Genomic DNA, 23,497 nt, shown 5'->3' on the forward strand with positions numbered 1-23,497 from the left:
CATGTGGTTACGCATGGATCAGCCACTTTCATTCCAACTTAGACACTCGGACACTTCAGTTTTTTTCAGCCAAGCAGGCATTTTATTGCCTGGATAAGATTACAAACAATCCACCCCTGAGGAAGGGCAAAGACCTTCTTCAAAAAGCAGTGGTTGGTATTTTATATCAGTGAAGGATATTGAATGTAATATTGGCAACACATTTTGAGGAAGGGCCTCTTTCTTCAGGGCTGTATAGTTTCTAATTAACCATTGGCTGAATTTTACTCAAACATTTTTCATATCAATTTAGGCTATTAAATTAAATCTGGCAAACGTGTTTCGAGGAAGAGGCTCCCTCTTCTTCACAGCCATATGGTTTGTAATTAAAGCAAAATTACACTGCATCTGAGAACCACAAAGCAAAAATGCTGTTTGCTTTGAATATTTAATTAACCAGAATTTTTACTTTGTGGTTCTCAGAGGCAGTGTAGATCCACTTTAATTACAAACCATATAGCCCTAAAGAAGAGAAAGACTCTTCCTCAAAATACGTTGGCCTATATCAGTGATGGCAAACCTTGCCACCCTAGATGTTTTGGAACTACATTTCCCATGATGCTGAACTACAATGCAGAGTGCATGAGCATCATGGGAAATGTAATTCCAAAACATCTGGGGCGCCAAGGTTCGCCATCACTGCGCTATATCATTCAATAACTTGTATTTTGTTTAAAATGTTTATTGAATAAAATACAGCCAGTGGTTAAAGCAGAACTTCACTGTCTCAATCAACATTGACTATTTTTAATCCTTCTGTTGCTAGCATTAGTAAATAGATAGGAAAATATGTCATATTTACTTGTTTATTTTATGTATGCTTCTTCAGTTGCTTGCCTAGGCAAATGTCATACATCCCAGGAGTCTTCTGGAGGGGAGGAGGGGTTTTCTCAGCAAAGCACGCCCTTCTACCTGCATCCCTGAGATAAGGGCAGATGGATTCCAGGAAGTAAATGCTACACGAATCATCTGCCAGAAATGCTAGGGGGTGTTTTTAAAAGTGATTGCTCAACAAAATAAGGCATAGAGACCTGGGTGGATGAGGTAGTTTGCTTTAAATATTAAAAATGAATTAAACTACTCCATCAACCCATGTCTCTATGCTTTATTTTGTTGAGAAATCAATTTGAAAAACAACCCCCAGCATTGCAGGCAGGAGGATGTGCTTGACAGAGAAAACCCTTCCTGTCCTATAGAAGACTGCTGGGATGTAGGACATAATTTGCCTAGGCAAGAAACTGAAGAAGCATACAAAAATAGTTTTAAACAAGTAAATATGATATATTTTCCTATCTATTTACTAATGCTAGCAACAGAAGTATTAAAAATAGTCAATGTTGATTGGGACAGTGAAACTCCACTTTAACCACTGGCTGTATTTTATTCAATATCCCCTTTTCTTTGTATTTCTTTGTATTGCGGCGGTGGATGTGTATCCCAGCCTCTGTTCCGAATGCCTCTGTGTGTTACTTCCGGGTTAGCATTGACCACAATGCATTTCGCTTAACGAGCGTCCTCAGGCAGTCCAGGGAGATACAGGGTGCTGCAGATCCCCGGAGAATATCTTCCTAAGACCCAAAAAAACGATTTTGTACTGCCGAATTGCCCAGTGCCAGGAGGGCACAACAAATAGTAAGAGGCTAATTGTCACCTTATAGTGTATGTTTTTTGGAGAATAAAACAGTATTTCACTATTTGTTCTTCTATATCTTTATGTGTATGGGGGGACTACATGGTCCAACTCGAGTAATATAGGAGCCAGAGATCCAAGCAATCGAGGAGAGGTCTGATCCACCCAATAAAGGGATCACAGGCGTTGGGGGTCCTTGTGACCTGCTGCTAGCTGGTAAGAGGCCACGGTTGTCACATCCCAGCACCTGGAGCACTGTGAAGGGATTAATAAGAATCCACCAAGCACAATTTTGATTGCATGCTATTGCCTGGACTTTTAAACACTACTTGGAGCACATTTATATATTTATATTTTTATATATTCTTATGTGATTTTTGTATGGAATTCTTTATATATCTATTTATTGGTTCACTGATCCACACCTTTGTGGATTAATTTACTTTGAGAAGCACAAACACTTCTGAATTGAAATTGCACTGGTATGCACTTTTCTTTGCTAATTGCACCAATAGTAGATCATATATATATTTGTAGCAATTTTTAATCACATATATTACACTTTAAATCACCTATTAATTTTTATAACACGTGATATATTAAGATTACCAGCGCCTTTTTACCTATGATATATACCTATGGATGGTGTAAACTCTGTCTGAGCAGAGGCCGGTTCCATGCCCTACTGGAGACTCTCCTCCCCCAGGCAGTCCCGACCGAGCTGTCCGAGCTCCCCCCCCCCAACTGCCCCCTACTGGCCAGGTCAGGAATCCGGATTCAGCCGGTGAGTAGAGAGTACTTGGAGTGGAGTTTCAGCCTGGAATGGGGGTCAGGAGGAGGCCAGGAAATGGGAGAGTGGGAGGGGGGCAGAGTCGCTGCACCATGGGCCTCTGGTTTTGTACTTGCCCCCCCTGGGCCGAAAGTTGCCAGTCAGCCCCTGTCAAACAATGACCATACGATTGCCATACCCTGGATCCCTAGTTTCCTCTGACTTCATAGAATGTCTACGGGCATATATCCATAGGACCTAGACACGTCTTCATCAACAGAGAACATGATGATCTGTAGCTATTCAGGCATAAACGTCACACAACATGAACAGTTATTAAACACCGGCTTTATTATATACACAATTATACACACTTGTTAGTCACCAGCGATGTGTGTTTTTTGTTTTATTTGTGAATCAGTGCTCTCCGTATCTATATTAATATATAAATATACTTTAAGGACTATTTTCTTAAACACAGTTGGTTTTCCAGTTTTGGTCATATATAATGCCATGTAAAAAATACAGCTGTTAGAAAAAATATCTGCCTGGGGGACCTGAAGGAACGACTGTAAAAGATGTTTGAATAAGATAGTGCTTCTCCCTTCCTTCTCATCTATTGTCCTCAGGCTATCATTAAGTGCCCTACGCCTTTGAAGAAGATGGTACGATCCAAACTCCCTGCAATTCTATTAGCCCCAGAAGACTACTGGCGCTTCCTCAGGGACAAAACCATTTCTGTACACGTGTTGGAGAGCAAATTTAACTAGCTTAAAGTTTTGGAGCAGCAAGAAATGTGAGACTTTCCACAGATACGCTGACAGCCAAACATTAAGAACCCGCGTTGCCGTTTTGCCCTCGAGATCCACGAGAAAAAAAAGTGTCCTGCTGCAAAACGCTTTGACTTCCTCAACACAGTCTGGTGTTCAGCCCTGAGAATTTGCAATCGAACTCCTCCATCTGGGCCGACATTCGGGCTTCAATGTCAACTTGAAGCTTAAAAAAAGAAAACCTACATTGACTTTTTTCCATAAAATTTTTACTGGAAACTATCAAACCTATTTTCCACATTTGTGATGATTTTGCTACAAATAAAAAAAAAAAAAAAAAAAAGCAACAGAAGATGAGGTTTTAAATACGAGTCAAAAATAACTTACTAAAAAAGTTATCCCTTCCCCAGCCCTGTAACAAAGACAGTCAGTCGCCTTCAAAGTTTTTCATTTTGTGTAACAGTTTTTTTTTTAAACTTGTGCTTGATAATCAGAATTTTTCTAAATAACATTTAGAAGAGTTTTTTGCACTCTTTTCGTAGTGCAAATCTTCAGCCATCACAAAGTAGTTGGTGTGTTCAAGAATGTAACCCTAGGATAGGAAAACCTACGGGTTCTTGTGACCTCCAAAGGGTCAACTGATGGGTCCTGGTGACCTCCAAAGGGTCCCCTGATGGGTCCTTAACCCCCCACAGCCATTGTACAGTCATGGTGTCCAGTTTCATCATCTCATAGCAGTGGCAGCAGACTAGCCCACATTTTCGGGCAGCGTCCTTAGAACTGTGGAGCCTTTTCACACAGGAACAATGTTTCTCATTGGCTTCTCGTAGACAGTACAAACCAAACAGAAACAAAATGGTCCTTCGAACTGCTCAGCCCGCTTAGTGCTTCAAAAACTACATCTTGCAAAAAGAATGTTCCCCGATGCTATTTGACATGTTCGGCTGCATGGGAAGAACAGTAGTACTTTTTGTGGGCTATGAACGTGGAAAGGCTGCTGAACTTGATATTGCAAAGTCGACAGTACCTGTGATTTCCATTGGGCAGAGCAGAAGACAGACTGGCTTTAGGAGGCTGCATGGGTTTATCCCCAGGAAGAACAGCGTGTGTGGGCAGCCTGGTTTCAGCCAAAGGGTTTAGAGGAAGAGCTGGAGAGCTTGGCAACAGAGGCCTCGGAGTGCTGGTGAGCACTGGCCGTGGAGTGGTGCTTGAAACTGGGCTGCCATTGGAGGAGGATGAAGAAGAGGATGAAGTGACAGCATCTTTGCAGTTCACAGTGTCTCTTGGCAGCCCTTGGCCTTGCAGGGGAGAAGTGGATGAAGTGGGTGGGCTAGGCAAGCTATTCTCAGACGAGCTGCTCTGCTGAACCCGAGCAGGCAGCAGCACCTCCATGAACGCTGTTTGTAAACGGTGACCTGGGGTGGGTTTGGCCAACAGCAAACCATGGACACTTCGGAAATGTTCAAGAAGGTCTCCTCTGATAACTACATTAGGAGGGCAATAGGGGCAGGTGGTGGTAGCAGAGGGGGAAGCCTCAACTGAGCTGGTGGTGTACTGCTGCAGTGGTTTTGTGTCAGGAACAGTGATGAAAGGAAGTGCAATTGGCTGGATGGAGTCACTCCCAGATCCTGGACTCAGAGTTGCTCTCCGCTCAACTTTGACCCTCACACCCTCCTCTCCAATCTTCCCTGAGGCATTGAGAGGTGACTTAATTTTCTGAAGCTGCTGTAAGGCTTTCTGTTGTAAAGGGGCCACCGGGCAGGAGAACTTCTTGTGAGCCAGATAGCTTTCCAGGCTGTTGAAGCTGATCTGACAAGCCGTGCACTCGTGGTAATCTGTCAAAGGGACGACCGCTGTGGCAGCTGGCGGTGGCAGCTGAGACTCCACAGATAGGCGTGGCTTCTTACTTAGATCGATGGGCCCTTCTACTGCATCTGGGCTGGAGCTGGGTGAGGGTACAGTTGGTGCTGCTATCAGCCCTGGCATGAGTGGAAGGGCTTCTACTCGGGTCAGCGGGAGCAATGCCGGAGGAGTTAGGTCTACAGGGGATACACCATGAATTTCATACAGCTTTCGGCGTTTCCGCGTTCGTGGAGCAGGCTGTGGAGTGTACGGTGGCCCAGGTTTGTTGATCACCCCACTGCGCCGCAGAGGAGGATCGTGACGTGACGCACAGTAGAAACGCTTGTGCACTACATAAGTCTCGTGTTTGCTAAAACGGATGTTGCAAGCTTCACAAACAGTTCGCGTTAGGTCTTCATCTGTGTCTTCCAGCAGACCAGGGCTTTGGCTCCCCTCACTTGCATGGCCGCTGCCGGATGCTTCATTTTCTGTTCCGGCTCCTTCCTCCACTTTTATCTGTACAGTTGAGGTGCTGCTTTCCCCTGCAGTATCTTCTTGTTGTTGTGGACTCACTCTCTGCTCATCAACCGCTGACATTACGGGAGCTATGGCGGCTCGCACTGGGTGCACCTTCACCTTGCGCCCGCTGCCTGGATTTTCATCTGACACGTGCCGCCCAGAGCAGTAAAGTCTTTTGTGCACATAAAAATTGTTGATGTTATTAAACGTAATCTCACACTCATAACAAGTAGCGCCTTTGGGTGCTGGAGTTCCTGTAAAGCCAACAGAAGTGACAGCTTGTCCTTGTTTCAGGCGGTTGTGTACCAACTCTGACATCTTGGCCAGGATCTCTGAGGCTTGCGGGACAATAGCGGGAGCCGCCTCGTGTCCAAACAAATACTGAGGCACTATGATTGTCCCCCCGCCAGCGGCTGCTCCCAACTCATTGGGGACTGGGCTTGATCCTGGGGTGGGACTGGGGATCTCAGTCTTAATTTTAACAGTTGGAGAGGGGACCAGAGAAGATTCGTCTCTAGCTTCAGGGCTGGTGGAAACAGCTTTGCTGATTGGTCTTGGGGCATCTGGTTCCTCTTTGATGTGGACTTTCAGAGGAGGATCCTCTATACCTGAGGAAGAGGAGGAGACCGGCGATTTAGCATCTCCATTTTTCAAGCTATCGGGAGGCAGCTCTTTCTCAGCATCAGATGGGGATTTGGAGGCCCGAGAGACGCCTGGGAGGGAGGCAGTAGCGTGCATGATCGCATGCTGTTGTAGACTGGCAAGGCTGTCTGCCAAGAATCCGCACAAGCTGCACTTTAGAAGGCTGGAGATCGGATTTATCCCTGTGAAAAAAAAAAAAAAAAAAAAAAAGAACATGAGTAACAAGGAACAAACTTTACAATTAAAGAACCATGCAGAAAATTAAACTGGGCCAAACTGACCTGAACTCAGAAAGTGTTTGTTATAAAGAACATTTAGAAATGTTATTTGTATCTAACTAGCACCCTGAAAAATCTACTTTTGTCTGGAATTTCTCCTGAAAAATATCAGTACACTTTCTGGTATGTGAGGATGCCTAAGCACTTCTGTTCTGAACTGTTCTAGCTGTATATCTTCAGAATGAGATCATCTAAGGCAGTGGTCCTCAACCCTGGCCTACAGGGCCCACTAACAGCCCAGATTTTCAAGATAACTGAAATACATCCCAGGTGATATCATTTGCTGCTCAGTGATTGCAGTACTCTAGTCTGCATCTCCCCAAGGTAATACCTAAAATCTGGCCTGTTAGTGGGCCCTGTAGGCCAGGTTTGAGGACCACTGATCTAAGGCACTGCTGCCTCTGACTGCTAGTCTTATCAGATTTGAAGGGAGGTTTGACTACGGTGCTGCTTAATGTTCACCCTGCTGGAGGCTCTGACATGAGGAAGTAAAGCCCTGCCTCTGCTAAGGTGGTCACCTCCACACAAAGACAGTGCAGAAAGAGGCATGGTATATAAATAATGGGGAGAAGATCAACTCCAGGGGGGGTTTCACTCAGTTTTACTCCCTGTACAGAACCCAACTGAAATCTCACACCTTTGCTTTTTATCATTTGGTGCCGCCAGATGTTATAATTTTTTTAAACCAAATTTCTCTTGAAAATTTACTAATATACTTTTTGTGTGAGTGAGAAAGTGCTTTTTGCTTTCCCACTCCAGTGCTCTGTGCTAGCATAGGTAAATAAAGGTCACTGCTCCCACCACAAATGTCCTGATATAGAATCTTAGTGCTGAGAAGAGGGGGTGTCTGACCAGGTCAGTTTAGGTTATGAAGCGCACTGGGCAGTGTGGTCAGGCTCTGGTGCCTACTGGATTGTGCATACACCTGCCACAAGAAAAGTCATTCACTATATTAGGGTCCAGCTGCCAACTGCAAAACCTACCGGAGTTCGATGGCTTGACTGCAGGCAGCGTTTTCACGACTGGGTACACGTCGACCTTTGACCCAGGCTGGCAGATCATGTGATTGGTCACCAGGTGGCTGTACAGAATGTCTCGGGTGGTGGAGATGAAGCCGCACCCATGGCACACACCTAAGAGCGAAACCAAAGACAAATTAGGAAGAATTCCACTGCGTTCTAACCAACGGGTCCTAAAGACTTTCAGTAGAGAGGGAAACTGTTCAGTTATTTGCAGCACTCAGCTCATTAACTACCATAGAAGAGATGTGCACAGTCTGAGACCAGTTAAGTTTGGAAAAAATGGTAATTTTAAAGTCACAGAATAAAACTGGTACATGACTTGGCCAACCCTTTGAGTCATTAGTCTAAGCTCAACTGACAGGCATGTTGGCTAGCCAGTGACTGCGTCTGGAAGATCCAACTGCTGAAAAATCTTTCGACCTAAACGTAATTCTAATGTGACTTTCACAATTATTTTTTTCTTTCCTTTCTGCTGTTCTGTGTTTAATTTCACAGCATGTACAGATTTGTAAAAGCTCCCTCTAGTGGCCAGATGAGATAACTTGGTTTATGTAAACCCGGGCCTAACCCTACGAAGAATGCCTCCTCCCCAGCATCACCGGAGCAAGAGCTCCCCCTAGGGGAGGCTTTTGCACACGTTACTAAAGTAATTGTGTACTGGGAATACAAGGTAATGCCATTTATCAACGGGCGCCATCAAATTCTTTCATATTATTATTATTTGAGGTACTTGTATATAGCGCTGTCAATTTACGCAGCGCTTTACATATACATTGCACGTTCACATCAGTCCCTGCTCTCAAGGAGCTTACAATCTAAGGTCCCTAACTCACATACATACACAGTAGGGCCAATTATTTTTTTTTTATACAGGATCCAATTAACCTACCAGCATGTCTTTGGAGTGTGGGAGGAAACCGGAGTGCCCGTAGGAAACCCACGCAGGCACGGGGAGAACATGCAAACTCCAGGCAGGTAGTGTCGTGGTTGGGATTCGAACCAGCGACCCTCTTGCTGTTAGGTGAATGTGCTAACCACTACACAACTGTGCCACCCACTACACCACTGTGATATAGCTGTTCAATGCTGGAGCCCCCAAATGTCACTTTATGAAGTTAATTTGCCTTAACTTAGCCACAACTGTCCCCAGTGTCATAACAATACAACAAGAGCACCAGACCAAATGGTAATAAGAGTCCAAGTAGATGTAATGAGTCATCCAATGGTCACATAAAACAGAGCCAAAACAATGTGTTTTGGGGGTTTAAAACACTCCTGATTATGAAATAGATATAAATTATAAATAAAAAAATATAAAAAATTGTGAAACAATTAGACAATTAAAGCGGTTGTAAACCCTAGAAGAAAAAAAAAAAAAAAAAAACCTGCAAGACAAAGGCATAATGGGCTAGTATGCATAACTTACCTTAGAAGGAAGCCCCGACACGGACCCCCGGACATCGCTGCGGGTGCTGCCATGATCCCTCGCCGTCTCTTCCGGGTTCGGCGGCTCCGGCGCGGTGATTGGCCGGAGCCGCGATGACGTCACTCCCGCGCATGCGCGCGGGAGTGATTTTCCGGCAAGCTCCCGGCAAATTAATTGAAGGTCCCCCCCCCGGACCTTCAGAGTGCATGCGCCGCTCGCGAGAGCGGCTGCATGCACTGTAAATATCTCCTAAACCATGCCGGTTTAGGAGATATTATTTGTACCTACAGGTAATCCTTATTATAGGCTTACCTGTAGGTAAAAGTGTCAAAAAGCGGGATACTACCGCTTTAATATTACATATAAGTACACAAGATCAAAATCTGTGTTATAACCCTGATGAAGTGTTTTGAGCCTCTGAAACGCATTGGCTGCTTTATGAAATGATATGATGGATCATTAAAGCTACTTGGACTCTCACATTTGGTCTGGCACTCCTGTTGTGCTTTTTTGCTTCGAGTCAAATTCTGGGTCCCCACTAAATCACACTCTTGCTTCGCATAAGCAGCCTCACAAGCTTGTAGAATATTTTTTCTTTATTTTATAAGTCACAGCACCTCTTGGCTATGTCTTTTTTGTAACCTCTTACCAGTCAGTATTTAGGCTCCCTGGTTGGTTGCTTCAGCACTACATTCTGGTAAAGGTTTGCACATTCTACACACACCTGGAGGGAACTCTGTAGTGGCCAACTAAAGGTGTGCTGTGTAAACCTTCCATGCCTTCTATTATACATTTCCCTCATGTTTGCATCACAGGTTGAATTGAATGACTGAGGGAACAGTAAGTCAATTCGATCAAAAATGTCGACAATCTTTTAAAAAGAATATCTCAACCATTCACTTGGGAGTAACCAACTGCTGGCCTAGAGCAGCATTTCTCCAATCCCATACTTGGTGGCAGAGGTGGGGGACTTGAGTCACATGACTTGACTTAAGTCAGACTTAAGTCACCAGTTTGAGGACTTGAGACTTGCTTGACTAAAATTAATAAAAGACTCGACTTGACTTTGACTTGGTATTCATGACTTGAGACTTTACTTTGACTTGAGACATAGGACTCGAAAATACTTTTTTAAGTTAATAATTATTTGCATTTTCTCAAGATGTGTTAAAGCAAAATGAATGTGCCTGACACCACAGTCACTTAAAACACCTCAGTGTGTTCTGATTTTTAGGACACTGGCTGTTTAACAATGGAAATACTTAACATGTTTTTAGTGACTGTGGTGTTGAAACAGGGGCGTAACTACAGGGGTTGCAATCGCTACCGGGCCCCATGCTCCAGGGGGCCCGGTAGCAAACCAGTGGGTGAACTTCTAGGATCTCAAAGGTCACACTTGCGACCGGGCCCTGGCATTTCACCACTGTGGGGAGGCCCCAAGATTGCAGGAAGGGAGCCCACTGCAGAACTTGTGAAAGGATCCTGATGCGGGACCATAATAAAAGGCCATGCAATGAGATTAAAGAGCCCCAGGATTAGTGGGAAGAGCCCCAGGCTTGAAGGGAAGGGCCCCGGCCAGGGGTCTGGGGGGCCCTTCATGGTTTCTTGCATCGGGGCCCTGAAGGTTCTAGTTACGCCTCTGTGTTGAAACATGACCGGACGGAGGATTTTGAGCTGTTTGGGCATTCAAAGTGTTTCTTTAACATGCCAAGAAAAAAGCACTAAGCAGTTTTGTTAATGTTGAAAATAAAACAAAACCTTTCCTGACCACTGACTTTTAACTGATTTAAAGGTGAAAATTGGGGTAGATCAGTATTTTGACTTGATTTGTGACTTGACCAAAATAAATGACTTGACTTGCTTGACTTCTAGCAGGGACTTGACTTGATTTGCTTGCTTTTCGCCACAGTAACTTGGGACTTGCTTGAGACTTGAAGGTTAAGACTTGAGACTTGCTTGTGACTTGCACATGTGTGACTTACTCCCATGTCTGCTTGGTGGCCACCAACAACTCTCATTAACAGACCGGCAGCAACAATAATTACTGTACTTCTCTTGCGAGAACTATTTAACAAAAGTTGTGCGTCTTCCTTAAAGTCTCAATAACCATTTTGAAACCACTAAGAACTGGCATTGAAAAACACAAGTCCAGAACAATAATTTGCATAAGGTGTTCCACGGATGCCCACACTATGTAATGGTAAATGAAGCATTGAACCCAGAAAATCAAAATGAACGGAGACGAGAGAGCACAAGTTACCGTACCATTCAAGGTGTCGGTGTGGACCTTCAGGTGGCGCTCACAGTTGGCCTTGGTGGTGAAGGCGGACAGGCAGATCAAGCACACAAATGGTCGTTCTCCTGTGGGGAGATAAGACAAGCCGTTAGCGCCATCCCTGGGTGCCTTGTTATCACAAAGCAATAGTCGCCACTTTTGCTCACAGAGAAAAGCGTGCACACTCTGATTAAGATGGTGAGATAACAGTCCAGGCTGTGATTCATCTGAAGGGGAGACTTTGAACACAGAGAGTGGAACATCGTATGAAATCCAAGAGACGGGAGATGAAATGCCTGTCTCAAGTACCAAAAATTTCTCTATAACGGACAACTCTCCTGAACTCCTCTATGGAGGAGGCCTTGAATATCAGCATATGGGGCTCACCCTAAGTACAGCGACAGGTGCCAGAATAACAAAGGATTAACTCATCACATATCGAGAACTTGGTTTCATCTAATCTGATTTATTGCAGACCTGACTGTTAAAAAACATTGTGTTTAATCAGTTGTGGACACTAGTGCCTCGTTTCCACTAAGCGGTACGGTTTGGTTCGGTACAGTTCAGTACGGTTCGGTATGGTACACCTTGATCAGGCTTGCGTTTCCACCACTAACAGTACCTAAGCTCAACAGTACCTCAACAGTATTGCTCCACCCTGTTGGTACGGTACTATTGTGCTTGGTACCCGAAAGGGTACCAAGCACATTAGTACTGTACCAACAGGTACCAACTTGGTAAACGAAAGGGTACCAAAAAAGTGGTACGGTACGGTTCGGAATTAGGGTACCATTTACAACTTTTAACAATGGAAACAGCAAAAATTGCTTACCGTACTGAACCGAACTGTACCGTACAGCTCAGTGGAAACGAGGCATAGATGTCCTATACACGAACAAAAAACCTAAGGCCCCTTTCACACGGAGCGGACCATATTGCGATCCGCTCCAGCACTTTTTTTTTTTTTCACGGACACGGATGACATTTGTGACATCCGGTCCGTATGTCCGTATATCATCCGCAAACTAATGCATGTCAATGGGATTGCGGATTTCAGCGGATGACACCGCTGACATCCAATTTTACATCCTTTCTGTTTTTTAAACGGAAGGAAAAATAGGGTTCTGCAATCCCATTGACTTGCATTATGTCCGTATATCATCCGTATTGCAGATTTGTTGTTGATTCTTCACAAAAAATTACAGTTTTATATCTTTATGTTTAAAGCCTGAAATGTGGCAAAAGGTCGAAAAGTTCAAGGGGGGCGAATACTTTTGCAAGGCACTGTATATTTTGATTTGCAAGCGCTGTATTATTATAACAGAATTAAATTAATCCGCTTTCAATTATACGTCTCCAGGCTTGGCAATGAAAAAACTATATATTTGATACATTTTTCTTGTTTCTTTCCACAAGGACAACTCTGGAGCTGAGAGGCCCCCCTGGTCACACACCGCTGGTTTCTTTCCTCAACTTCAATTAACTTTAGAACCCCTCCATGGCTCCTCTTACATTGTTACTCCAGTCTGACATTCTCCTCCTTAGACGCGCTTCACTCGGTTTATCATGCCAGTGATGATACCCAAATTGGGGGTGAAATGCGTTGGGGAGGAGTTATGTCAAGCAGGAGTAATAATGTATGATGGGGCGTGCAATAGTTAATTGAAAATAAAGGAAAAAAACAAACAATGACACCCATAGCCAGTGGGGTACATAAAAGTCACCTTGATCGGTACAACTTGAAAAAAAATGTCAAGTGGCCTGAGCTGCTGCCCAACATTAGCTGGTAACACTGTTTCCCAGCTCATGAGTGTACATGACAGTATTATGTAACAGAACCCCGAAGTTAAAAATACGGTTATAGACCCCCACCACCTAAAAAAAAAAAAAAGTCTTGTGGTGGTCCAACCACCCCTAACCCAGACCAGGCTACAGCATTCTACATATCAATGTCACTGCGCAGGTCTGCACTCACCGCTGTGGCTCCTCATGTGAATCTCCAGGGAGCTGGCACTGGGGCAGCTCTTCTTGCACTGCGGGAAAGGACAGACCCGCTCGTTGGGGTAGGAATCTTTTGGCTTCTCGTCCAAGGTGGGGGAGGTGGAGCTCTGGCGGCTGGCGCAGTAGTACATGAGATGAGCCTGCAGATTGCGCTCGCTGCGGTACCAGATTCCGCAATCCTTGCAGGGGAAAATGTCCTCTGAAATACGGAAAAAAGGAAGACACTCGGAATTGTGATATACCACGGTGGTTCATATTCTTAGTAAATGCTCTGCATGTCAGAGGATGGAACTTCCCCATACAATTCAATAAAATGAATGGCTTTGTGTTTCAGGAGAAATTATCCTTTCACATAAAAGAACATTGTTTATATACACTGTGCAGACAGGGAGAGAGAGAGAAACACAGTAACATTGTGTATAAACATTGCTCAGATGGGAGATAAAGAGAAACAAAGTAACACTGGCTATAAACATTACTCAGATGGGAAATAGACACAAAGTAACATTGTCTATAAACATTGCTTAGACGGGAGATACAAAGTAACCTTATTTCTCATTCATTAGCTCCCATCTGAGTAGTGTTTATAACCAATGTTACTTTGTTTCTCTCTATCTCCCGTCAGAGAAATGTTTACTAACAAAGTAACATTGTTTATAAGCATTGCTCAGATGGGAGGTAGAGAGAAACAAAGTAACATTGCATATAAACATTGTATAGCTAGGAGATAAACATTGTATAGATAGGAGATAGAGAGAAACCATATTTCTTTGTATTTCCCATCTGAGCAAAGTTTATAGACAATGTTACTTTGCTTCTATCCCGTCTATACAATGTTTATATGCAAGGTTACTTTGTTTCTCTCTATCTCCCGTCTGAGCAATGTTTATATGCAGTGTTACTTTGTTTCTCTCTATCTCCCATCTGAGCAATGTTTATAAACAATGTTACTTTGTTATTAAACATTGCTCAGATGGGAGATAGAGACAAAGTAACATTGTTTATAAACATTGCTCAGACGGGAAATAGAAACAAAGCAACATTGTCTATAAACATTGCTCAGACGGGAGATACAAAGTAACATGGTTTCTCTCCATCTCCCATCTGAGCAATGTTTATAAACAATGTTACTTTGTTTCAATCTCCCATCTGAGCAATGTTTATAAATAATGTTACTTTGTTTCTATCTCCCATCTGAGCAATGTTAGAGACAGTAACATTGTTTATAATCTCCCGTCTGAGCAATGTTTAATAACAAAGTAACATTGTTTATAAACACAGTTCAGATGGGATATAGAGAGAAACAAAGTAACATTGCATATAAACATTGCTCAGATGGGAGATAGCAACAAAGTAACATTGTCTATAAACATTGCTCAGATGGGAGACAGAAACAAAGAAACATCGTCTATAAACATTGCTCAGATGGGTGATGCAAAGTAACATGCTTTCTCTCTATCTCCCATCTGAGCAATGTTTATAGAAAATGTTACTTTGTCTCTATCTCCCATATGAGCAATGTTTAATAACAAATTAACATTGTTTATAAACATTGCTCAGATGGGGATAGATACAAAGTAACATTGTTTATAAACATTGCTCAGATGGGGATAGATACAAAGTAACATTGTTTATAAACATTAATTAGTTGGGATACTGCAAGCAACAAACTAACACTGTTTATAAACATTGCTCAGTCGGGAGATAGAGATACAAAGTAACATTGTTTCATTCATCTGCAGATGAAAGGTGAAATGTGAACTGGTTAATGACTGGTCCACTTTAACTTCCTACTTACTGTTAACCACCGCAGTGGCCAGGATGGCCGCCATGCCAGCTTGCTGTGGGAGGAGCTGGAACTCGGGTTGGGTGGCGATCTCCTGTGAGGTCTCTCCAGGCTCCTCCTTGATGCTGAAGTTAGGGATGGCTTGGGGTTCAGCCATGAGGAAGGCCCGGATGACTTCCCCTTGTTCTATGACCTGGGATGTCTTACACCAGATGTAGTCCCCTACAGAGAGGGATATGGAAAAGGTTCAGAAGATGCGGAGAGCTCATATAAAGGGGCGCTCACCCCATTTTCCTATTTGCTCACAAGTCACAAAGTCTGCATCACTGACTTTAATCTGCCTTTTATAGACGGATTCAGTAGGCTGTTCACAGGGTTTCCATGCAGCACTGCAGCCTCTTTTCACCTAATTCAGCACGGTCAGCCCTGCAATGGGCGGAGCTGAGAAGGCACTGTGCACAAAAAGCCAAGAAACTAGAAACTGGTATCCCCAATCAACCACTTCAGCTCCGGAAGAATTTACCCCCTTAATGACCAGGCCATTTTTTGCGGTTCAGCACTGCGTTACTTTAACCACTTGCCGACCGCCCACAGTACTACTGTTTACTGCGTCAGTCAGCCCCTCCTGGGGAAAGCGACGTAGTACTACGTCGCTCGCCCAGGAGCCTGCAGGGGTCAAACGCGCGCCGCCGGAGGCGCGCTCCCGCCCCCGCTCGTTTCTGCACATCCCCGCGCGTGTGACCGGCGGACCAGATGTTCGCCGGCTACTCGCGATCTCCCGCTGGAGAGGGAGAAAGGCAGGCAGCTGATGTAAACAAAGCCGACTGTCATTCTCCCTGGTGTAACTGCAGAGATCATACGATCCTGCTATGTAGGATCGTATGTCTCTGTGGTTACATCACAAGCCACACCCCTTTACAGTTAGAAGCACGCCCCTAGGGACACACTTAGCCCCTGCATCTCTAATAAAGTTAACCCCTTCCTTCCCAGTGTCATTTTTACAGTAACAGTGCATATGTATAGCACTGATTACTGCAGTAATGTCACTGGTACCCCCAAAAGTGTCAAAAATGCCAGTCAAGGGTCCGATCTGTCCGCCGCAATGTCGCAGTCCCGCAAAAAAAAAAAATTGCAGATCGCAGCCATTACTTGTTAAAAAAAAAAAAAAATAAAAATGACATAAATCTTTCCCGTAATTATTAAACGCAATAACTTTTGCGCAAACCAATCAAAATACGCTTATTGCGATTTTTTTTTACCAAAAATATGTAGCAGAAAACAAATTAGCCTATAATGTTAAAAAATTTTGATTGAAGGGTTAATGTGTGCCTAAATATGCTTACTGTGTGGGGGAAGGGCTCTGTGACAGGCACAGAGAGATCGGGGTTGTAGCTTAGCTGAAACCCCTGATCTCTCCCTGCCTGTGTGACAGAAGATCCGCCTGCTTTGTTTACATAAGCAGGCGGGTCTTCTGTCAGTTTATCTGATGCGCTGCCGAGACCTCGTGCACAAAATCACGTAGTACTTTGTGATTTGCGCAGCCGAGCTACCCTGCCGCAGTAATACTTCAGTGGGCGGTTAGCAAGAGGTTAAAGCAGCGGGATGAATTGGTGCATTGGACTACATTGGGCGGATAGGCTGCGTCTGCTGCATTCATTTAAAATCTCCACTTTCAGTTTTCCTGCACTCAGCCAGGTCGTGGTAACACAGATTGAAAGCAGCAGGCGGGGTCCAGGGACTCACCTTTCCGGTACAGGACGGAGTTGGCTTCGAACTCGCAGGGGACAAAAGTCACATTTTTCAGCCAGCAGTCTTCCTCCACCTCCAGTGAGAGAGCGCCGCCCTGCAGACACAGACAGAGCATGACAATCAGGAGTGACGACACTCAATGTTAAAGGGCAATTGTACCAAAACTGTTCAAAGCTGACGTTTAATCTGCTTCTATTTTGTCCTCCCCCTCATCAACACAATGACATTTTTAAATAAAACTTTTCTTTTTTTAATACATAACTTATCTTAGCTCATCTTTAGGTCTCTGTGCTTCCCTATGCAGTGCAGACGGATCATGGCTGGTGGGAGGGACTGGCAGGGTGCTGTACATAGCATCCTGATAACATCCCAGCACCCTGGCTCAGTACTTTATTCAAGAGACCTCAGTCCTGATGCAAGCAGTGGGCTGGTACCTGGGAGGAGCTATACAAATATCAAAATGCCTTGATTGGTGGATATCAGTCTAGACCAGTGATGGTGAACCTTGGCACCCCAGATGTTTTGGAACTACATTTCCCATGATGCTCATGCACTCTGCAGTGTAGCGGAGCATCATGGGGAATGTAGTTCCAAAACATGTAGGGTGCCAAGGTTCGCCGTCACTGCTCTAGAGGAGTCGGGTACTCCTAGGTAGGTTGACTCGGATAACGCCCGCACGTGATGCTGAGCCTTCACGATTGAAAGAGCTGAAATCCAATGAACAGGGCGGGCCAGGCTGCGGAGGAAAGGACTAGATGATGCTGGAAATTCGCCAGCCAGGAAAAGGGGGGCTCTATCTGATCTGCTGCATCTTCTAATGCACATTGTGAGAAGCTCACAGTGTGCGGTGAAATCAGAGTAAGCCATTTCAGTCCAGGAGAGGAGCTGCTACAACTGTGCAAGACTGAAGGGAAGGTCGGAGGTCAGAGTTAATAATAGAACCCCTGCTGGTGAATGGAATAATTTATTGGCAGGGCTGGGACAAGGGGTGGGCAGAAGGAGAGCTTGCCCTGGGTGCAATGGTTTATTGCAGGGATGGGGGGCACCTTGACCCTAACCCTAAGGGAAGGGGGGTGTAGTTTGACATCCTTGCCCTGGGCACTGGATAATCTTGTCCCAGCACTGTTTATTGGCACCAGATTCCACCTTTATTCCGCCCTCCCGCTTTTAAAGGCGGAGTCACCTCAACACCATCCTCACTAATAGAAAACTTTCCATTATCTAAGACTAATAATAATACAGACTTGACTGGCTGTTCAGCAATTCCCCATGCCGGCCACTAGGTGGCGATCCTGCCTCAGCAGAGAGGGGAGGATTCAGCATCCTTATCCTTCCATCCAGTGTTATTTGCAGACATTCTAGCAGGCTGTGCTTTGCTTGGGGCCTTGACACTGCGATTTGCAGACGGCGGCTGAAATGCCCACCGAAATGTGCCCACGCCAGCAATTTCCACATCCTACTGAGGCACGGCGGTCAACGTTCGCCTCGCTGTGCTAAAGAGACCCTGCCTAGGCTACAAAGTGCCTGCTGCTGAAAATTAGGAAAGATGCAGTGTATTCCATCCAGAGGTACTGATGCCTCGTGCCTCCCTCCTGTCCCTGTGCTGGAACAAAAATTTCCAGAATAAAAAAAGCTGCCTCAATTTACACAAATTCTCTTTACACCTAGGTGTGAACAGGGCCTAAGAGGACAGGTGCTCTTTATTTACAATGTCACATAAAATCGAATGGATCTCCAGCAATTAGAAACCAGATTTCTGGAGGTTACCGCCCCCCTGGGATCATCAAAGCTCTCTTCTGATTGGCTGGACGTATAGACATTCTTATTACTACTTTATGGCCCTGTTCACACCTGAACGTTTTTCAGCCCATAAAACGCTCATCTGTGAAAATCCAAAATGCCCAACAATCAAAAGCCCATTCATTTCAATGGCCCCGATTCACATTGGAGCGTTTTGTTCCCCTGAAACAAATCGCCTGCAGCTCAAAAAAGTACAGGAGCTTCTTTTTGGGCTGATCAAGAGCTGTTCTGGTCCCATAGGAATGCATTAAGGCCCTGTTATCTGTGTTTCACGGGCGTTTTTCAAACACACAGGTGGTCTCCACCCCTTATAACACACGCATTTTTTAACATTAAACAACCTGCAAAAAATGCCCCAAAAATGCTCATAAAACGCCCAACAAACGCCCAGCAAACGCCCCAAAAAAAAAAACGCCTACAAAAACGCTCGAAAAACGCCTACAAAAACGTTCAAAAAATGCAATGCAGCCTAAAACGCAAAAATGCAGCCTAAACCGCCGTTATGGGCATTTCACAGGCATTTTTCAAACACACAGGTGGTCTTCACCCCTTTTAACACCACCCATACACCTGCTAAAAACGCCCCAAAAACGCTCATAAAACGCCCAAAAAAACTCTCTAAAAACGCCAAAAAAAATCGCCTAAAAACAATACGCTCAGGTGTGAATGCAGCCTAAAACGCCATTATGGGCGTTTCACTGGCATTTCCCCTTTTAACACCACCCACACCCAAATGCCTGCTAAAAATGCCCATAAAATGCCCTAAAAACGCCCAACAAATGCCAGAGAAACGCCCAAAAACGCTAAAAAAAACACCTATAAAAACGCCTGAAAATGATATGCTCAGGTATGAATGCAGCCTAAAACGCCATTCTGGGCGTTTCACAGGCATTTTTCAAAAACACACAGGTGGTCTCCACCCCTTTTAACACCACCCACACCCATTCGCCTGCTAATAACGCCCCAAAAACGCTTATAAAACACCCAACAAACGCTCATAAAAACGCCCAGCAAACGCCCGAGAAACGCCCAAAAAAAGCTCGAAAAAATGCCTACAAAAACGCCCAAAAAACGCCTAAAAACAATACGCTCAGGTGTGAATGCAGACTAAAACGCCATTATGGGCATTTCACGGGCATTTCCCCTTTTAACACCACCCACACCCAAACGCCTGCTAAAAACGCCCCCAAAAACGCTCATAAAATGCCATAAAAATGCCCTAAAATGCCCAACAAATGCCAGAGAAATGCCCAAAAAACGCTCGAAAAAACGCCTGAAAACGACACGCTCAGGAGTGAATACAGCCTAAAACGCCGTTATAGGCGATTCAAAGGCATTTTTCAAACACACAGGTGGCCTCCACCCCTTTTAACACCACCCACACCCAAACACCTGCTAAAAACACCCCAAAAACGCTTGTAAAAAAAAACGCCCTAAAAAACGCCTGAAAATGATACGCTCAGGTGTGAATGTAGCCTTAACGCCGTTATGGGTGTTTTACAGGCATTTTTCAAACACACAGGTGGTGTCCACCCCTTTTACCACCACCCAAACGCCTGCTAAAAATGCCCCAAAAACACTTATAAAACGGCCAACGCCAGAGAAACGCCCAAAAAACGCCTGAAAATGATACACTCAGGTGTAATGCAGCCTTAACAACACCACCCACACCCAAAAGCCTGCTAAAAACACCCAAAAACGCTCATAAAACCCCCAACAAACGCCAGAGAAATGCCCAAAAAAAGCTAAAAAAAAAAGCCTACAAAAATGCCCAAAAAACGATACGGTCAGGTGTGAATGCAGCCTAACTGTGACACCATACACTGTATCTATTTACTGCTACAGCCAATGGGAAATACAAAAATTATGGGGGGGGGGGGTGTATCTTCCTACTGTTACCTAGGGAATGCTTGTATATGTGTGTATGTATATATATATATATATATATATATATATATATATATATATATATATATATATACACACACACACACACAAATATATATATATACACACGTACACACTTCAAGAGCCTGCACAAGGTTCACTATAGATAGGGAAGGCCGTTCATTAGAATATCAAACTTGTTTCTTCTGTATCAGTCAATGTAAGGATTATTGTTACAATGTAATACAAACCTCAACTAATACAATGTAACAAAACGTGTGGGCGCAGTAAACAGAACGCGTAACAAAAAAAAAAAAAAAAAACGCCCGTTTTCCACTGCTGATTACTCCTTAAAGGCACGGGGAAGGTGAACGCACTGCGACCCCGCCATACACGCCTGGATTTGGTTTCGGAAATGGGAATAAACAGAGCGGCTGCAGCAGGCCCGGCGTTTCCTCGCTGGAAATACTCAGCCTCTCCGAGTCCCTAATGAATATTAATGAGCGCAGAGAAGGAGAAATTAATCTGGCTGATCCTCAGATGGCTGCGTCAGTAACGATATGAAATCTAATTATTCCTTCCAATATTTCTAAGACCCTCGAACGGGGGAGAGTTGGCGCTACTCAGCTCTGGCTTATCGCGGCGATGGGGGCTGCGTGTTCCCGGAGCGATAATAAATGCTGGGCTTTGCTGATGATGCAGAAAACGCCGCTCATTGTCACACACAGCCTCTGCCTGGATCCTTCACCTTCCCCCCGGTGCCATTCAAAGCGCAGGACGGCCGACGTGATGTCACCCGCAATTAGGCACAAATAAAATTTAAAAAAACGTTTAAGCTGGCAGTTTTGGCTGACAAAAGCGCATTTTCGTCACTTTCCTGATGGCGTTATACTGGTGCTAATGGGGGAAACAAAGATCGAACGTGTGCGCAATGTGAATGCGTGCTGCCGTGCGTTTTTTTTTACCCACATCTATTTTAATTTTCGCTGCAATGCGTTAAAGAGCAGCGGAACATACCGTACAAAAATAGAACATGGCGTGCAAAAATGTTGCATTGTTCTTGCGTTGCTGGTGTTACTTTTTTTTTTGTACTACAGGAACCATTCAGCTTAGGGGCTCATTACAAACAATGTACCGCCGAGGGAAAGGGGGGGGGGGACTATTGAACTCACAGGCCAGACACCCTGAAAAACTTTGTGTCCGCTGCCATTGCAGCATGGGAGGTTTTCTTACCTTGTTCGGATGCCATGCTGCGCAGGAGGAGGGGCTGGACAAAGCGCCGACCTTTCTGTTTGTTTTGTTTTTTCAATATAAACAAAGCTGAGCAGCTGATTAGTTTATCGAATGTACAAAAGGGAAAATCATGGGGACAGCGATTTACCACCGAGTTATAGTGTGTATGGGGAGCCCTCTACAGGGCATGGGGGGTATACAAGGTGCAGTACAGAGAGCGCGGGTATATACTGCATACAGAGAGTACAGTATACAACACAGAGGTATATACTGAGTACAGGGTGTACGGTATACTACATACAGTGAGTATGGTATACAGCACAGGGATATACACAGCGTACAGAGAGTACAGTATACAGCACAGAGGTATATACTGAGTACAGGGAATATGATTTACAGCACAGGGGTATATATGGAGTACAGGCAGTACAGTATAAAACACAGAGGTATATACAGAATACAAGGAGTACAGTATACAACACAGAGGTATATACAGAATACAAGGAGTACAGTATACAACACAGAGGTATATACTGAGTACAGGGTGTACGGTTATACTACATACAGGGAGTATGGTAAACAGCACAGGGATATACACAGCGTACAGAGAGTACAGTATACAGCACAGAGGTATATACAGAATACAAGGAGTACAGTATACAACACAGAGGTATATACTGAGTACAAGAAGTACAGTATACAACACAGAGGAATATACTGAGTACAAGAAGTACAGTATACAACACAGAGGAATATACAGAGTACAAGGAGTACAGTATACAACACAGAGGTATATACTGAGTATAAGGAGTACAGTATACAACACAGAGGTATATACTGAGTACAAGGAGTACAGTATACAACACAGAGGTATATACAGAGTACAAGGAGTACAGTATACAACACAGAGGTATATACTGAGTACAGTATACAACACAGAGGTATATACTGAGTACAAGAAGTACAGTATACAACACAGAGGAATATACAGAGTACAAGGAGTACAGTATACAACACAGAGGTATATACTGAGTACAAGAAGTACAGTATACAACACAGAGGTATATACTGAGTACAAGGAGTACAGTATACAACACAGAGGTATATACTGAGTACAAGAAGTACAGTATACAACACAGAGGAATATACAGAGTACAAGGAGTACAGTATACAACACAGAGGAATATACAGAGTACAAGGAGTACAGTATACAACACAGAGGTATATACTGAGTACAAGAAGTACAGTATACAACACAGAGGTATATACTGAGTACAAGGAGTACAGTATACAACACAGAGGTATATACTGAGTACAAGGAGTAAAGTATACAACACAGAGGAATATACAGAGTACAAGGAGTACAGTATACAACACAGAGGTATATACTGAGTACAAGGAGTACAGTATACAACACAGAGGTATATACTGAGTACAAGGAGTACAGTATACAACACAGAGGAATATACAGAGTACAAGGAGTACAGTATACAACACAGAGGAATATACAGAGTACAAGGAGTACAGTATACAACACAGAGGTATATACTGAGTACAAGGAGTACAGTATACAACACATAGGTATATACAGAGTACAGTACACAACACAGAGGTATATACTGAGTACAGTGAGTACAGTATACAACAGAGAGGTATATACTGTGTACAGGGAGTACAGTATACAGAGAGGTATATACTGAGTACAAGGAGTACAGTATACAGAGAGGTATATACTGTGTACAGGGAGTATGGTATACAGCACAGGGGTCTATACTACATGCAGAGTACAGTATACAGCACAAAGGGAAATGCCATATAGAGTATGGTAT

At 44.1% G+C, this 23,497-nt stretch overlaps 1 protein-coding gene across 1 annotated transcript in view; it reads right to left on the reverse strand.

Moving 5' to 3' along the window:
- Window positions 1–3,202: 3,202 nt before the first annotated feature.
- ZFPM1 (zinc finger protein, FOG family member 1) overlaps window positions 3,203–23,497 on the reverse strand; it is a 181,132-nt gene continuing 160,837 nt past the window's right edge. Inside the window, exons 6-11 of the mRNA XM_082269561.1 lie at window positions 16,743–16,842; window positions 15,012–15,221; window positions 13,188–13,412; window positions 11,203–11,298; window positions 7,473–7,622; window positions 3,203–6,393 (exon numbers count right to left, since the gene is read on the reverse strand). Coding sequence (XP_082125687.1) covers window positions 4,136–6,393; window positions 7,473–7,622; window positions 11,203–11,298; window positions 13,188–13,412; window positions 15,012–15,221; window positions 16,743–16,842 — 3,039 coding nt within the window. The 3' untranslated portion in view covers window positions 3,203–4,135. The remainder of the gene's footprint in view (window positions 6,394–7,472; window positions 7,623–11,202; window positions 11,299–13,187; window positions 13,413–15,011; window positions 15,222–16,742; window positions 16,843–23,497) is intronic.

This window comes from Pelophylax lessonae (assembly GCF_965119305.1).
Source record: "Pelophylax lessonae genome assembly, chromosome: 10".
Taxonomy (NCBI): Eukaryota; Metazoa; Chordata; class Amphibia; order Anura; family Ranidae; genus Pelophylax; species Pelophylax lessonae.